This window comes from Caenorhabditis elegans, chromosome V (assembly GCF_000002985.6).
Source record: "Caenorhabditis elegans chromosome V".
Lineage (NCBI taxonomy): Eukaryota > Metazoa > Nematoda > Chromadorea > Rhabditida > Rhabditidae > Caenorhabditis > Caenorhabditis elegans.
The window spans coordinates 14,295,782-14,311,408 of NC_003283.11; the positions used below are offsets into that span (position 1 = coordinate 14,295,782).

The 15,627-nt window shown below is 32.9% G+C and overlaps 8 protein-coding genes and 5 pseudogenes across 17 annotated transcripts; 7 read left to right on the forward strand and 6 right to left on the reverse strand.

Moving 5' to 3' along the window:
- Positions 1-46: 46 nt before the first annotated feature.
- On the reverse strand, positions 47-2,351 carry F14D7.4 (annotated as a pseudogene). The gene is made up of 4 exons: positions 2,229-2,351; positions 1,623-2,080; positions 1,396-1,570; positions 47-167 (listed from the first exon to the last, which is right to left on the reverse strand). Coding segments are annotated over exons 1-4 (877 nt in total).
- F14D7.3 (Ovule protein) lies at positions 1,018-1,304 on the forward strand (the record flags this gene model as incomplete). The annotated part of the gene is made up of 3 exons (NM_001356760.5): positions 1,018-1,057; positions 1,109-1,189; positions 1,234-1,304. 3 exons carry the CDS (start codon positions 1,018-1,020, stop codon positions 1,302-1,304), a joined length of 192 nt encoding a protein of 63 aa, NP_001343569.1.
- Positions 2,352-3,358: 1,007 nt separating the features above from the next.
- spig-3 (DUF148 domain-containing protein) lies at positions 3,359-3,888 on the reverse strand (the record flags this gene model as incomplete). 2 transcript variants are annotated; one of them, NM_001269644.2, is made up of 2 exons in its annotated part: positions 3,359-3,634; positions 3,789-3,888. In NM_001269644.2, 2 exons carry the CDS (start codon positions 3,859-3,861, stop codon positions 3,399-3,401), a joined length of 309 nt encoding a protein of 102 aa, NP_001256573.1. The 2 variants fall into 2 exon arrangements, with proteins under 2 accessions (NP_001256573.1, NP_001256574.1); NM_001269645.1 differs by lacking the exon at positions 3,789-3,888 and having other exon boundaries at positions 3,399-3,599.
- Positions 3,889-4,232: 344 nt separating this feature from the next.
- Positions 4,233-4,780, forward strand: F14D7.12 (ACB domain-containing protein). The gene is made up of 2 exons (NM_001129442.3): positions 4,233-4,310; positions 4,450-4,780. The coding sequence occupies exons 1-2, from the start codon at positions 4,295-4,297 to the stop codon at positions 4,686-4,688; spliced, it is 255 nt and encodes an 84-aa protein (NP_001122914.1). The 5' UTR covers positions 4,233-4,294; the 3' UTR covers positions 4,689-4,780.
- An 851-nt stretch (positions 4,781-5,631) lies between these two features.
- On the forward strand, positions 5,632-10,665 carry F14D7.6 (the record flags this gene model as incomplete). Of its 4 annotated transcripts, none has more annotated exons than NM_001276956.2 (10): positions 5,632-5,710; positions 5,933-6,065; positions 6,114-6,182; positions 6,232-6,316; positions 6,363-6,571; positions 9,504-9,672; positions 9,729-9,825; positions 9,873-10,013; positions 10,068-10,421; positions 10,470-10,665. In NM_001276956.2, 10 exons carry the CDS (start codon positions 5,640-5,642, stop codon positions 10,603-10,605), a joined length of 1,464 nt encoding a protein of 487 aa, NP_001263885.1. In that variant the 3' UTR covers positions 10,606-10,665. The 4 variants fall into 4 exon arrangements, with proteins under 4 accessions (NP_001263885.1, NP_001370275.1, NP_001256575.1 ...); NM_001383451.1 differs by having other exon boundaries at positions 6,363-6,534; positions 10,470-10,663; NM_001269646.2 differs by having other exon boundaries at positions 10,057-10,421; positions 10,470-10,646.
- A 21-nt stretch (positions 10,666-10,686) lies between these two features.
- Positions 10,687-11,090, reverse strand: spig-4 (DUF148 domain-containing protein). The gene is made up of 2 exons (NM_074144.2): positions 11,004-11,090; positions 10,687-10,958 (listed from the first exon to the last, which is right to left on the reverse strand). Exons 1-2 carry the CDS (start codon positions 11,077-11,079, stop codon positions 10,723-10,725), a joined length of 312 nt encoding a protein of 103 aa, NP_506545.1. The 5' UTR covers positions 11,080-11,090; the 3' UTR covers positions 10,687-10,722.
- Positions 11,091-11,428: 338 nt separating this feature from the next.
- On the forward strand, positions 11,429-11,629 carry F14D7.13 (annotated as a pseudogene). Its single transcript has one exon. A coding segment is annotated over exon 1 (201 nt).
- Positions 11,630-11,937: 308 nt separating this feature from the next.
- Positions 11,938-12,164, reverse strand: F14D7.17 (annotated as a pseudogene). Its single transcript has one exon. A coding segment is annotated over exon 1 (227 nt).
- Positions 12,165-12,682: 518 nt separating this feature from the next.
- Positions 12,683-13,096, forward strand: spig-5 (DUF148 domain-containing protein). The gene is made up of 2 exons (NM_001028624.3): positions 12,683-12,779; positions 12,825-13,096. The coding sequence occupies exons 1-2, from the start codon at positions 12,704-12,706 to the stop codon at positions 13,058-13,060; spliced, it is 312 nt and encodes a 103-aa protein (NP_001023795.2). The 5' UTR covers positions 12,683-12,703; the 3' UTR covers positions 13,061-13,096.
- Positions 13,097-13,292: 196 nt separating this feature from the next.
- F14D7.15 lies at positions 13,293-13,535 on the forward strand (annotated as a pseudogene). The gene has a single exon. A coding segment is annotated over exon 1 (243 nt).
- Positions 13,536-13,831: 296 nt separating this feature from the next.
- On the reverse strand, positions 13,832-14,034 carry F14D7.16 (annotated as a pseudogene). Its single transcript has one exon. A coding segment is annotated over exon 1 (203 nt).
- Positions 14,035-14,150: 116 nt separating this feature from the next.
- On the forward strand, positions 14,151-14,537 carry F14D7.14 (DUF148 domain-containing protein; the record flags this gene model as incomplete). Its single annotated transcript, NM_001129443.1, has 2 exons — positions 14,151-14,256; positions 14,302-14,537. The coding sequence occupies 2 exons, from the start codon at positions 14,151-14,153 to the stop codon at positions 14,535-14,537; spliced, it is 342 nt and encodes a 113-aa protein (NP_001122915.1).
- A 27-nt stretch (positions 14,538-14,564) lies between these two features.
- On the reverse strand, positions 14,565-15,434 carry ddn-3 (Cysteine-rich transmembrane domain-containing protein). Its single transcript, NM_001028625.4, has 2 exons — positions 15,255-15,434; positions 14,565-14,858 (listed from the first exon to the last, which is right to left on the reverse strand). Exons 1-2 carry the CDS (start codon positions 15,347-15,349, stop codon positions 14,714-14,716), a joined length of 240 nt encoding a protein of 79 aa, NP_001023796.1. The 5' UTR covers positions 15,350-15,434; the 3' UTR covers positions 14,565-14,713.
- Between the last annotated feature and the right edge of the window lie 193 nt (positions 15,435-15,627).

The following is a 15,627-nucleotide window of genomic DNA, read 5'->3' on the forward strand; positions in this document are numbered from 1 at the left end:
ATACTTTAAGTCAAAAAGTTACTTTACAAATTCTAGTGTTTCTAGTCTAAGTGAAAATATGTGTTGTATGAGGATTTATGTAGACACAGTAGCAATATGCACGAACAAAGAACGTGAAGTAGACAGCGAGCATACATATGATTGATCTCTTGGTTTTGCCAGTAGTTCTGAAAATTGAGAGCATGCGACACTTGGTTGAAACCTTCTACGAATTTCTGACATTTCAACAGACTTAAAATTTTTAATTGAGTGCTACACGTTTTCAAATGTCTTGCAAGAGCAACAAAAAGCAAATTCAAAAATTTTTCTAACGGGATTTCTCCACCAACAAAACGTGAAATCAAAAGTTTTCTGTAGTCAAGGTTTTTCGTATTTTTATCATATCAGTTATCAATGATTCATACCATGTCTATTATTTGATAAGATCAGATTATAAATATAAGTTTGAAATGATAATTATTAAAGCCAAATTAAAAAAAAAGTTCAACTTCTTGTCATTTATTCTTTTCATCACTATATCTAGTTTTGCAATTGGACAGGAGAGTAGGGTAAGTCCAACGAATTTGGCGATTCCCACTAGAATTTTCCAAAGAATTTTAAACCTTTGCAATAATACGGTGCGATAGAAATAAAACTGAACACATTATTTGTTACATCAGCTGACGATTTGGGCTGTCAGGATCTATAATTTTTCTCATTTGAAGACCGCTGGAAGTCTTGAAATTTCAGAGTTGATTCTGGTTAAAACCAGGTAAAGTTACACTTCTGTCAAAAATAGGAAATGCACTAAAATTTGTAAGAAGAACTCCCAGCCATGTAGAGTTCTTTAACCGGTAGATACGGAATGCCCAAATTGTCAGCTATCACATAGAATTTTTGGCCAGTATAGTTTCAAAGGTTCCTCTTATTTGAAATTTTCAGCGTTCAATTCTCACTTGGAATGAAAATTTAAAAATCACACATATCAGCGAGAAATGTGCAGATGACTTGAAAAAATTCGAAATCTCGATAAACTACATGCCAGGGAAGGATCATCACGATTTGAACAATGTCGAACGTGAGTTAGAAAATTGAATCAAACAATTTATCACATTATCTGGGATTTTAGAAAACGCTGTTGAAAAATGCAATAGTGAGGTACACTATGAAACAAGTTATTGTTACATGACGCTGCTTCCAGGAAAAATTAGTTGTTTTCTCATTTACCAGATATGTCATTATTATTTTTTTTAGGAAGCAGAATGTACAGCATATGGGCACAACTTTTACGAAGCTACTGCTTGCATGCCATCTTCATGCAATGAAGAGGAATTTCTAAACTTATACAATCTAATTTCAAATCAAAATTTCACCGCGTGCAGTGCAATTTGCTCTAAAGCAGCTTTAAAAACTCACAATCTAGGAGTTTCCTCTGCAAGATTTGCCAAATCAACTTCTTCCTGATTTAAAGGTTTTTCTCCCTCACTAACGCGACATATTCTGCACAGAGTGAGCAATGCAAATATAAAAGTCAAAACCACGGCAATTATTGAGGCTAATGGAAATACATACTGTTGTGGGAAGCGGAAAACTGCAATTTTTAAAATCTTTTTTTTCTGAAATAGAAAAATTCTACAACTTACACAGAGAATTTGAACCAACTGGACGAAACATTAAATCACAGAACGGAACATCAGAGTAATGCTGAAAATCTTAAGTTTTTTTCAACTACTTTTTTTATATTTTCCAATTGTAAATGCTTTCCACGTTTGTCGAGTTCTCGAAGAACAAGTCCAAAGGAACTTTTCGAAGATGATACAGAACATGAGAAGAACGACAGCAATTTTACAATAAGTCTTTTATAATTTTCATTTCAATATGAATCCGTATGCGTATTTGTGCCATTACCTGAAGTTTTCAATTTCTAATACAGGAATTTAAATTTGAAAAAGGATAAACAAACGTAATTTTTTAAATATATTGCTGCACTTGTAAACGAGTACATCCAGAGATAAAGAAGACAGAATCCACAGTCCACTTCCGCTAGATGTGACAAAAATAAGGATCCTTTCGTTTCTTTTTTCAATTTGATTCTTAGAATCTGAAAATTAAATTGTTATTGTATACATTTATGGAGTGTTCTGATAACAAAATTTGCGCACCGATAGGATATAAATAAATTAGCCGTCTGTTCTAATCTAAGGAAAACTTATTGGGGGTACTCATTTTTTTCATGAAAAAAAACTCACCACACTTAACACAACACCGACAAACGCAATTAGAGCTAAAACGATGTCCCATTGATTTGGCGTGAATTCTGGACAAGTTTTCTGGATTTGAGCCCATTCTATAATTGTCCAATGAGCCAGCATTATATTCCTGAAAAAATTAACTAGTTTTTCAAAAAATGAAATCAATTAGGTTATATAAAAAATATAAATATGATTTGTACTGAAACATGAGACTTTTCTAGTTATGTCACTTTTCTAGAAAGGAAAACTTTTTGAACACATATATTTTTTTGTTAAAATTATGCTAGAAATAGTTTCTTTCATGAAAGAAAGTTGTGATAATTGGGTTTACAATTTCTTAATCGTTACTTGTGCGACCATGTTTCAATGTTGTTTTTTAAGTGGAAGCATCTCAATAAAGACGGAACGAAGAAACTAAAAGATCCAAAAGCAGTGGAAAACTGGAGAAGAAGCGACCCAATTTATTTTTTCTGTTTTCTCATATTTTCTATCTTATTTCTCTCCATGAACAAACATGCTGAAGGAAAAAAATGCTCAAGTGAAGAAAAAAACAGAGACGAGGAGTAAAAGAAGGCGTCGAACAAAATGAGCAGAAAATTAAATGAGACAAAGAATTGGAATTCATTAAAAAACAATGGGGCCAATTGTGAGCGAATACGAATTCCAATTGTTCTATTTAAAATGCGCGTGTTTGTTCAACGGATTAGTATGATGCTGAAAACATATTTTGAAAAGGGTAGCGACAAACTAATTTTTACTGAAATTCTGGTCGAGGCGGCATGGGGTACCCTTTGCCGCCTCATCATTCGCCCTTCCGGTACCCTATCGGAAAATTCCAAACAAAAAAATTCATCATTCCAAAAATCTACAGTGCTATTTTCCAAATTGTGACTAGGTTCCCTGTTTGAATTTTTTAAATGAGAACTGCAAGAATCTCTCCGCCCATTTTTTAACCAATCAGATGAATTTTTATGATTTTGACTAACGATAATGGACTAGTCTAAAGGTCTACTTTCGAATGACATAGGTTTCACTCAGAAGTCTATTTGTGAGCTGAATTACTTTCCTTGTAAGCTAATTGATTGGAAAGTGGACATGTCTCTTTATTAGGAGATTTTAAAATCATAAAAGTTTGATCAATGCATTTATTTAAATTTACAAAAGAATTTAAGCGAGCCCGTACTTTTTAAGACTCTCGGCATAAATCTTCTGATCTTCTGGAGACATTGACTTGACATAATTTTGTGCTTCTTCTGTGTATTCAGCCAAAAACTTGTCGGCTGCTTCCTTGTTAGCCTGGACGACTGGGTATTGGCTCACAAACTTTTGGCTCAAAACATTCAATCCATCGATTCCAGCTTGAGACATGCCCGCTGATTTCAATTCAGCATTGTACTGCTCCTCTGTAATTTAGTTCAAATTTGTATAAAAATTATGACAAAAAAAGCAGAGTAGAAAATAAGCTAAAATTTTAGAATATTTTTGTAGATTTGGACTTGTACCTGCTAACAGGCTCTGTAATATTAATAATCTAAAATCCATTTTTCGAAAACTCACGAGATGGAAGATTCATTGTAGCTTGAGCCACGAATACCGCCAAAACGGAAAGAAGAGCCAATTGCGTGAACATTTTTAAAAGTTGTAGACTGATTCAACAGGAGATGTCGATGTTCATTAGTTCCCCGAATTCGTTTTTATAGCTCTACAGTTATCCAGTTTAATCCGAAAACATAGGTAATCTTTGGTATTATTTTTGAAATCTCTCTGAAAATTCCAAGTTCCCTGTCTCTGTTCTCCATATTAACGTGCTTTTCTCATATGGCAACCAGACGAGAATAACAGAGACGCAGACAAAAATCGTATTTTGCTTTGCAAAACATAACAAAATAATGGGAATGTGGAAAGAGCGATCGGCTAGAATACGGAAATTCTTGCTCACCTGGCACACTGTTCAAACACCAGATATGAGAGTATATAAAGAGTTTGGAGCTCGGTAGAATCATTCTACGCTCAAGTCGAAGCAGCTGCTTGATTTTTTTGGACAACTAGATTTCCTCAAGAATATGGCGCCACCAACCGGTAAGTGAGCTTAAAGTTTTATAGTTTTGAGAGATATAAATTATTTTTCAACTGGAATTTGGGTTTAACAGTACTAAAATCGATTCAATTTTAATATTTTTGATTTTGAAGTCCTAATCAACAAGTTAATATATTTCAGAAGAAGAATGCCAAGCTGAACTCCGTGATGCTGGAATGACTGAAGCCAGCATTGATGGGCTCACTGCTCTAACTCAAAAGTTCAAAGAAGAATTCCCAATTGCTCAGGCAAGTGCTGATGGACCGGATCAGTTCATCAAGGAGTACTCTGCAGAGGCAGAAGCCTTCAAAAGCTCAATGCCATCCGACGATCAAGAAATCTACAAAAAGTATTTGAAGAAACACGGACTTGAAGAATGAGTATGCTGCTAATTTGTGAAAAGATGTCGGAAAGTGTGCCAATGGATCTCTTGTGATAACTATGTGAATCTCAATAAAAAAAGTTATGCATTTGGGTTTTGTTATCAGAAACTTAACACGATATATGCTCGGTGAATTACCTTAAGCTAGTATAGGGGGAAAAGGATAGTCAATTTTCCATTAATCCATCAAAAACCTCGCTGAATTTTCAACAGATCGCAATGTGCGAATTGCTAGCGGTAGTTCTCGTAATGCGCGTAAATTGACTGAAAATATGGACGACCGGGATCGGGAAACACATAAACTTCAAAATTAGCATCTTTCCGTTTTGCTAGTTCATTTTTTCCTTCGTTTGTTTTTCATCTTCTGAAGTCTACAGTTTTTGGTGTGCAAATTCAAGCTGAAAAATTTGATGAAATTCCCTGGTGTACTTTCTTAAATGTTGGTAATTATACCTTTTCTGCATAGTCAACAAAATCAATAAAAAATAAGGGGAAAAAATATATATAAATATCCTGAAGGTATATCAAAAATTTGGTAAGTTTTTAGGGAAAGTGGAAGTCGATTATTTCATTAAATTTATACTTTTTGATAGAAACCTTGTGAAGGCTGGAAATCGCAATGATAAAGAAAATTGGAAAAGTCTTCCAATTCGAACACTCCATGAAAAATGCTGGTAGAAGTTCAAAAAACCAAAGTTTTCAGCTCCAGCAATTCTGCAATTTTAAGTGAGTTCAATAAAATAAAATACTATTAAAAAAATCATGACATTGTCTATGAGCTCTCAACTGATAATGCATACGAGACCGTCATCTACGATTTCGGATGCACTCTTCTGATAAGGATTCCCAACATTCATATCATTTCAAATATTTTTTGTCAGTGTTTCGGTGGCTCTTTTCCATGTATGTACTTGATATTCATTAATTCAATTATTTTTCAGAAAATAACATGGTTCGAGTGTCGTTTACTTCAAGATCTGGCACCATGACTTTAGATGAAAATGAAAACGAAAAAAATGAGTGAGTTGGGAACATTTATATGAAAAACGATCAAGACCGTGTGTGGCGTCACATGTGGTAGTTGAAGCAACAAAAGCCACAACATTTCAAATTTCTTGTGTTTTCTCTCCATTAGTATATATTCCAAAATTTATACGTTTTTATCATAAAGTGACATTTTGAATCGTAGAACCTTTTGATATCCGGAGAAATAAAAAACAAATTTTATGAAACATTTTACAGAGTTTCTGCATCTGATCTTCTAGACGAAAGACAAACCGATTGGAGGTCAATGTGGATTTCCATATTTTTACAGTTTGTTGTAGGAATTCAAGTTTCTGTGTACTACATGTCAATGTGGCCTTATCTACAAAAAGTAAGAACAATTAAAAATGCTATCTTTGTACTCAATCCCTGATTTTAGCTGGACAAAACAGCTGATGTTGACTTTCTTGGATGGATTGTGGCTTCTTGTAATATTGGGTCAACTATTGTAAGTTTCAGGACTGAAAAAATAAAGCTTACAACTTAAGTTATTACAGTCAAACCCAATTTATGGATATTGGAATCAAAAAACCATGTCAGTAAAAATGCCCGTCATCATTGGGTTTATGATTGCGGCATTAGGTAAGTCGAGATTAAAAATTTTGAAAAAAAAGTAATTAATTTTCAGCACAAACCTGGTACGGTCTCTTATCGATTTTCCCGCATGCAAAATGGTTCATGCTGTCTGCAAGAGTGTTAACTGGATTTGGAGTAGGCAATATTGCTGCATTGAGAATTTACGCAGCAACTGCTTCAACACCAAGAGATAGAATGAAAGCGATTTCATATGGAACAGGAGGGTTCGTTCTAGGAATTTCGTTTGGACCTGTGTTTTCGGTAATTTCTCAATCATTTTCTCATAGTCAGTAGTATAATATATGTGCATAGTGAATAAAAGTATGTCGCAACCAATACTACGATAATTTATTCCTTTGTTAGTATTCTACATTTGAGTTATAAAATGCCAAAAGGTCTTTTGATAGCTGCACACATTTGTGGCAAATACTGAAATACTACCTTGTGTTAATACTACTTTTGCTTGAATACTACTATTGCTAGAATACTACCTTTGCTAGAATACTACCAAATTGCTAGAATACTACTATTGCTAGAATACTGCAATTGCTAAAATACTACTTTTGTTGCTTAAATACTACCTTTTCAGAAAATTTTTTAATTTTATTCATTTTTTCATTGGAATTCTTATTAAGTACTATTTCTGGTCAGATATTTTGAATAAGAAATAATTCACACAGCATTTTGTATTGTAGAAGTGGCTTGATCGGTTTTATTTTGGGATCAAATTCGAGAGTATTCATTTGTAGTGAAATTGATTTAAATTAAGCTGTGGGCCGTTCTCAAAAAGTAACTCCGCTTTTAGTTGTTAGCTATTTGTGATTGAAATGGTTGTAAAACAACAATAAACTAATTGCAGAATTCAAATATTTCTTCCCAGAGTGAGGTTGTAAACACCCACACTTGTTCATAGTTTTACGACTACATATCGTCTCCTTTTTGTTTTGATGACACACAGTTATGGCTAACTGATTCAAACATATAGCTACTAAAGTATTTCACTTTCAAACACTATATCTACAAGCAAAAATATTTTTTCTTATCAATATCAGCCATATTGGACACCTTAAAAACATATCCCATCTTCAAACTCTCACGATGGCTTAAGAAAAACTTTTTTTTTGAATTTTTCAAGTTTTTTTTAAAGTTTAGGTATTAATTTGCTCTGATGTATCAAGACATTAAACAACTATTTGATATTTTCATACATTCTTGTTGTCGCATGTTGATGATGCTCAATCTCAAAAAAGGCTAGGAAAAGTTATTTTTAAATTTGAACGGCGCTCATTTAAGAAACTTAAAAAGTAGAAGAAATAAAACATTACAAAATTAATGAACATGTTAAAAGCTACATACATTTCTTCAGTTAACCATTTTCCTGTATCTCTTTCGGTTGCTGAGTTACGTTGTGTTTATGCACTCAGACACTGTTAAAATTTCACATCATGCTATTACACATTCTGGCCTGTAATTCAAAGTTCAGTTGTCTAATCAAAAAACAGTCAACTGACAAAACATCTGGTTTTTAATTTTGAACATTTTTCTAATGTGATTAATGCAAAATTGTGTATTCTTACATAATTATGTATGCTCAATTACACAAGATGAGTTTGCGAAAAAATGGTGAGCATAATTTTAAAGAAACAATTAAAAACTTATATGAAAATAATTTTATTTCTTAATCAATTAAAACTTCTCTCTACGTATCCGCATTGTGTATCCGTGAAGAAATCTGAAAGAGTGAAATTTTACAATTTATGTTGTTTTTGTCTCAAATTGAACATAAGTCTGCAAGAATACACCATTTGACATTATTCGCAGTAAACCAAATGTGCCAAATAGTGCGACAAATGTTTTGTCAGTTGACAGCATTTTTATTAGACAACTGAAATTTGAGCTACAGGCTAGAGTTTGGAATAGTATGAAATGAAATTTTAACAGCGTCTGAGTATATAAACACAACGTAGCTCAGAAACCAGAAGAGATACAGGAAAATGGTTAACACCAGAAATGTAGCTCGTAGTGTGTTTATCAGTATTGCAATGTTTAATTTTTTCTAACTTTTAAGTTTCTTGAGTAAACACCGTTCAAAGTTGAAAATAACTTTTCTAATTGTAAGTTTTTTTTGGGATTATGAACAGAGCGCCATCAATAGGCGACAAACCAGATTGTATGAAAAAATCAAATAGCTGTTTAATATCTTGATAAATCAGAGCAAATTAATACCTAAACTTTAAAAAAAACTTGAAAAATTCAAAAAAAAAAAGTTTTTCTTCAGCCATCGTGAGAGTTTGAAGATGGGATATGTTTTTAAGGTGTCCAATATGGCTGATATTGATAAGCAAATATGTTTGCTTGTAGATATAGTGTTTGAAAGTGAAATACTTTAGTAGCTATATGTTTGAATCAGTTAGCCATAACTGTGTGTCATCAAAACAAAAAGGAGACGATATGTAGTCGTAAAACTATGAACAAGTGTGGGTATTTACAACCTCACTCTGGGAAGAAATATTTGAATTCTGCAATTAGTTTATTGTTGTTTTACAACCATTTCAATCACAAATTGGCAATTTTTGAAATCGGAGTATTTTTGTGAGAACGGTCCACAGCTTAATTTAAACCTATTTCACTACAAATTAATACTCTCCTATTGGATCCCAAAATAAAACCGTTCAAGCCACTTTTAGTGCTTAACACAATACAAAATGCTGTGTGAATTATTTCTTATTCAAAATATCTGACCAGAAATAGTACTTAATAAGAATTCCAATGAAAAAATGAATAAAATTATAAAATTTTCTGAAAAGGTAGTATTTAAGCAACAAAAGTAGTATTTTAGCAATTGCAGTATTCTAGCAATAGTAGTATTCTAGCAATTTGGTAGTATTCTAGCAAAGGTAGTATTCTAGCAATAGTAGTATTCAAGCAAAAGTAGTATTAACACAAGGTAGTATTTCAGTATTTGCCCACATTTGTATGCTTCTATTTTTTAAAGTTCCGTGTAAAAAGCCAATAAAAAGATCAGTGGTTTTGATTATATTTCTTACAATTAAGATTCACCTCATTTTACTAGCCAGTAGATATGTTATTATTATATACATTAATAGATTAAAATAAAAATAAATTTAAATTTAAACTAAATACCTGGATATTTCCAGTAAATTTTCCTATCCCCCAAAAATTAATATTTTAGGCATTTTTCACACCGATTGGGGAGAATGGTTGGAAGCTTGGATCTGTTTCTATTGATATGTTCACTGTAGTTGCATTCTTGATGGCAATCGTTTGTTTGGCAGCGTGTGTAATCGTTCAATGTTTCTTCAAAGAAAATTATGTGGGAATCATTGATAAAAATGAATCAGGTATATTAATTTTGAAATTCGTTATTGAAAATGTGTGTTCAAAAATTCAATTCCAGATTCGAATGTTGTAATTCCAAAGTATGATCTAGCAGGTGCATTGACATGTATTTATCTGTTCATGATTGTAAATATTATTGCCACTAATGTTGAAGTGTAAGTTAATTAAAAATTTCTTATATGGAAATCGAGAAACTTTTCAGAATGTCCACTCCTTTAACAACTGTATTGTATAATTGGAAGGATAGTCAATCGATTTTGTACAATGGAATTGCGCTCTGCTGCAGCTGTATTGTTTCAGTGACACTCAACATCCTTCTTGGATCAACTCGGATCGGAAAACTGTGATGATGACTTACCCCTGCTCAGTTCTTATACATTAAATAGTCACTTTCCAGAGACAAACGAATCCAAATGCTCATTGGACTTGGTTTCTTCCTCCTTTACCAAGTGTTCATGTATCCTTGGGGATTCTATTCAGGACCATTGGATTATCTTCCTGATGGTAAAGATACTGATGTGGCAGGAGGTTGTTATCAGAGTTATAAGTGGTGCCAATGGACGACGAGAGTTCCATTGCCAGTTTATTTGATTTGTTTTATTGTTTTCTTTGGAATAGCTTTTCCGTTTGTGGAATCACCTTCCGCTGCTCTCTATTCAGAGATTTTGGGCCCAAGAAAGCAAGGAAATATGCAGGGATTGTTTTCTTTAGGTGGAAGTTTAGCTCCCGTTATTGGATCTTTGAGTTCAACGTAGGGTTTTAATTTTCATAGTTTTTGATTGAAAACTGGAATTTTCAGAGCCTTGTTCCAAGCTAGCGGTTTCCGATACGTAATGGTGTACCAGGCTGTGGTTCTAGTCATTGGAGCATTGTTGATTGGAGTGTTCTACAAGAGATTGGTGCCGCTGAAGTTGAAATCAATTAAGAAGATCTAATTGATATTGTTGTTTCAGATTAATCGTTGAAAAATATAAAATGAATATTTGTTGGGTTAATTTTTTAGGGTGTAAACGAGATAGCAAAAACTTTTATTTCAAATTCAATGCAAGTGTCTATACAAGACCATACTTTTTCAACATATTGTTGTAGATTGTCTGATCCCCAGCCGGCATAGAATTCATAAAGTTCTGAGCATCAGCAGTGTATTCAGCAATGAATTTATCAGTTGCTTCTTTATTTGATTGAACCATTGGGAATCCAGCAGCAAATCTTTGAATCAAAGAAAATATTCCATCAATACTTGGTTGAGACATTCCAGCTGCCTTGAGTTCGGCTCTTGCTTGTTCTTCTGAAAATTAAAATTTTAATAAGTTACAAGCTAATGAAAACTTACCAGTTGGATATTCGACTGGAGCAGAAAGAGCTGAGATAGCAAGGAGAGCAAAGGTAATTGTGAATAGTCGGAACATGTTTTAAATGTGTCAGATAGTGAATTATTAACCCTTTTATACCCGTGTGTTGCCCATGTAAGACTTAAAACTACTAAACAACCAATAAATCGTATTTTGCAACTGTCCTACGAAACTTATGAATCATAGAAATACAATGACAGAGATTACTAATATTATTTCGATTTTTCGAATGTGTTCATAACTATGCTAGTTTTTTATCTAAGTTTCGTAGTTTTAAAATCTGGAAAAAAACTATAGAAGTGTTTTTGATTCACAATTTAAAACATTCTCCAAATGTTTCAACTATATACACTTCTTCTTGCTGTCCTCGCTGTTTCAGTTTTTTCTGCTTCAGTTCAATACCCGAATGACTCAACAAAGTATTGATGGATTATCTGCATTGACTCATAGATTTGCAACTGGATTCCCAATGGTTCAATCAAATAAAGAAGCAACCGATATATTCATTTCTGAATGCACTGCTGATGCTCAGAACATTATCAATTATATGTCAGCTGGAGATCAGACAATTTATAACAATCACTTGAAGAAATATGAATTTGCATAATTGTTCATAACTTTTTCAAAGAACACAATTTTAATTCAAAAAGAAACGTTTAGAACGTTGTTCTTTCGAAAGCCAATTTTGTTAATTGTGCCCTTTCTGTGAACTTATCCATCTTTTTTTTTTAATTTGAACAGAAACCAGAAGAGACAGCTTGGGTGAATTATACTTGAGCGGAAAAAAAAGAAAAACAAAAACCTTCAGTTTTTTAAAATAAGAAAACTGTTACAAAGCGGTATAGATTGTTTATTTCTTAAATTTTTTTTAAAGATTAAGAAGATCAGAAAATGTATGAGATATATTAATTGCCATCTAGTCCATACTTCTTACAGTAATTACTGTAAATCGTCCGATCTTTCTCTGTCATTGATTTAATCAAATTATCAGTTCTTTCTTGAGAGTCTTTTATATATTTATCGATTGCTTCTTTTTCCCCTTCAAGGTTCTTGAATTCGACAGGAAACTCGTTATGAAGAGCCCCAAGGCTTTTGATTACAGATTGGGACATTCTAGTTGCTTTCAGTTCAGTGGCTGCTTGGAAGTCTAAAAAACAATCTAAAATGATCAGCTTGCGCAAAAAAGTTCTTGATTGATGTTAAATTTTCATGTTCAATTCTTATAAATATTTTAGTATTTATGAATACTTCTTTTAATTCGAACTTGCAACTACCAAAAAAAATAAATTGTTGCCATAGAAAAATGAATATTTGTTGGGTTAATTTTTTAGGGTGTAAACGAGATAGCAAAAACTTTTATTTCAAATTCAATGCAAGTGTCTATGCAAGACTTTTTGGTGAATGTTTTAAATTGTGAATCAAAAACACTTCTATAGTTTTTTTCCAGATTTTAAAACTACGAAACTTAGATAAAAAACTAGCATGTGATGGGCATAGTTATGAACACATTCGAAAAATCGAAATAATATTAGTAATCTCTGTCATTGTATTTCTATGATTCATAAGTTTCGTAGGACAGTTGCAAAATACGATTTATTGGTTGTTTAGTAGTTTTAAGTCTTACATGGGCAACACACGGGTATAAAAGGGTTAATAATTCACTATCTGACACATTTAAAACATGTTCCGACTATTCACAATTACCTTTGCTCTCCTTGCTATCTCAGCTCTTTCTGCTCCAGTCGAATATCCAACTGGTAAGTTTTCATTAGCTTGTAACTTATTAAAATTTTAATTTTCAGAAGAACAAGCAAGAGCCGAACTCAAAGCAGCTGGAATGTCTCAACCAAGTATTGATGGAATATTTTCTTTGATTCAAAGATTTGCTGCTGGATTCCCAATGGTTCAATCAAATAAAGAAGCAACTGATAAATTCATTGCTGAATACACTGCTGATGCTCAGAACTTTATGAATTCTATGCCGGCTGGGGATCAGACAATCTACAACAATATGTTGAAAAAGTATGGTCTTGCATAGACACTTGCATTGAATTTGAAATAAAAGTTTTTGCTATCTCGTTTACACCCTAAAAAATTAACCCAACAAATATTCATTTTTCTATGGCAACAATTTATTTTTTTTGGTAGTTGCAAGTTCGAATTAAAAGAAGTACTCATAAATACTAAAATATTTATAAGAATTGAACATGAAAATTTAACATCAATCAAGAACTTTTTTGCGCAAGCTGATCATTTTAGATTGTTTTTTAGACTTCCAAGCAGCCACTGAACTGAAAGCAACTAGAATGTCCCAATCTGTAATCAAAAGCCTTGGGGCTCTTCATAACGAGTTTCCTGTCGAATTCAAGAACCTTGAAGGGGAAAAAGAAGCAATCGATAAATATATAAAAGACTCTCAAGAAAGAACTGATAATTTGATTAAATCAATGTCAGAGAAAGATCGGACGATTTACAGTAATTACTGTAAGAAGTATGGACTAGATGGCAATTAATATATCTCATACATTTTCTGATCTTCTTAATCTTTAAAAAAAATTTAAGAAATAAACAATCTATACCGCTTTGTAACAGTTTTCTTATTTTAAAAAACTGAAGGTTTTTGTTTTTCTTTTTTTTCCGCTCAAGTATAATTCACCCAAGCTGTCTCTTCTGGTTTCTGTTCAAATTAAAAAAAAAAGATGGATAAGTTCACAGAAAGGGCACAATTAACAAAATTGGCTTTCGAAAGAACAACGTTCTAAACGTTTCTTTTTGAATTAAAATTGTGTTCTTTGAAAAAGTTATGAACAATTATGCAAATTCATATTTCTTCAAGTGATTGTTATAAATTGTCTGATCTCCAGCTGACATATAATTGATAAAGTTCTGAGCATCAGCAGTGCATTCAGAAATGAATATATCGGTTGCTTCTTTATTTGATTGAACCATTGGGAATCCAGTTGCAAATCTTTGAGTCAATGCAGATAATCCATCAATACTTTGTTGAGTCATTCCAGCAGCCTTGAGTTCGGATTTTGCTTTTTCTTCTGACAATTTAAATTTTTAGTCGTTTTAGACGTTTTTAGAACTTCAATTTTTAGAGTGTAAAAAGCTTACCAGTTGGATACATGTCATGCAAGAGTATTCACATTCAAATCATGTTCCAACTATCTACACTTGTTCTTGCTGTCCTCGCTGTTTCAGTTTTTTCTGCTTCAGTTCAATACCCAACTGGTATGTTTACATTATTTTGTAATTTCTAGAAGGTTTTTATTTTAGAAGAACAGGCTAAAGCCGAGCTCCAAGCAGCTGGAATGACTCAACAAAGTATTGATGGATTATCTGCATTGACTCAAAGATTTGCAACTAGATTCCCAACGGTTCAATCAAATAAAGAGGCAACTGATAAATTCATTGCTGAATACACTGCTGATGCTCAGAACTTTATGAATTCTATGCCGGCTGGGGATCAGACAATCTACAACAATATGTTGAAAAAGTATGGTCTTGCATAATTCTTCCGTTTACATTCAATAAATAAACTGTTCTCAACAACTTTATTATATAATTAGATACAGCAAAATGAACACAGTCAAGTTGTTGAAAAGCACACACTTGTAAGTTTTTTCAATAAGAACTACAGGCTGTACGAATGAAGATAAAAATCACATAATCTAAGTTACGGCACAGTTCAGTCACAAACAGCGCAACACAATTGAGCCCAGCATGTGAATAGAGAGCAGCAACTGACACAGCATTGACAACAGACACAACATGCAATACAGCTTTCGCAACAACCATCGGGATCTCTATTTTGTTGCGGTTGTTGTTGAACTCTGAAACTGGTAAAAATAATTCTCATTTTCAGGAATGTACATGTCTAAAATGGAGATTTTGCTAAAAGTTAACAACCTCTTTGGCGCAAACCAGGGCTCATTGTCAGAAATTTCGGCACTTGCTAAAAGCTGAAATTTCTGGCGTTTAAATCAAAAAAAAATTAATTTCACTCGGTGTTTTGAGGATTGGTTGGGTGTTTTTTGAAGAAAATATTTATTTTTCAAGAACTGGGACATTGTAAGATTAAAACGAAAATGTTTTGCAACAAAATTCTTTGTCTACGCGTCTAAATTTCCAAAAATTTTTACACACATTTCTGGGTATTTGAATTTAAAAAAACCCCAGCGATCGGCATTGCGCTCAATATCTTCGAATTTCAAAAAAAAATAACTTACACATAAATTGGTTGTTGCCCTTGCTGACCATAAGGCTGCGGTTGAACTGTGAAGACATTTGGGTTATTTGGATATGCACCAGGATGAGCTGCCATTGTTTCAAAAATGAGTTCAGGATGAAAATTGTCAGAAAAGTCTGAAGTTTTATAGAAGAAATGGCAAAGATCACTGAACCACTGCAAGTCACAAAATACGATTTCTAAGTCCTTTTGAGATGACACAAAAATGAAGGGTCCGACTATGTTTCCATTGGCAACGTGGTTTGTAAAATAGCTTCAAGAATATGAAAATGGGGATGAATGAATCACTGTTTAGAACAACCTTGATACAAAGTTTAGAATTAAATCTCACATTGGAGCAAGTTTATTGAGTT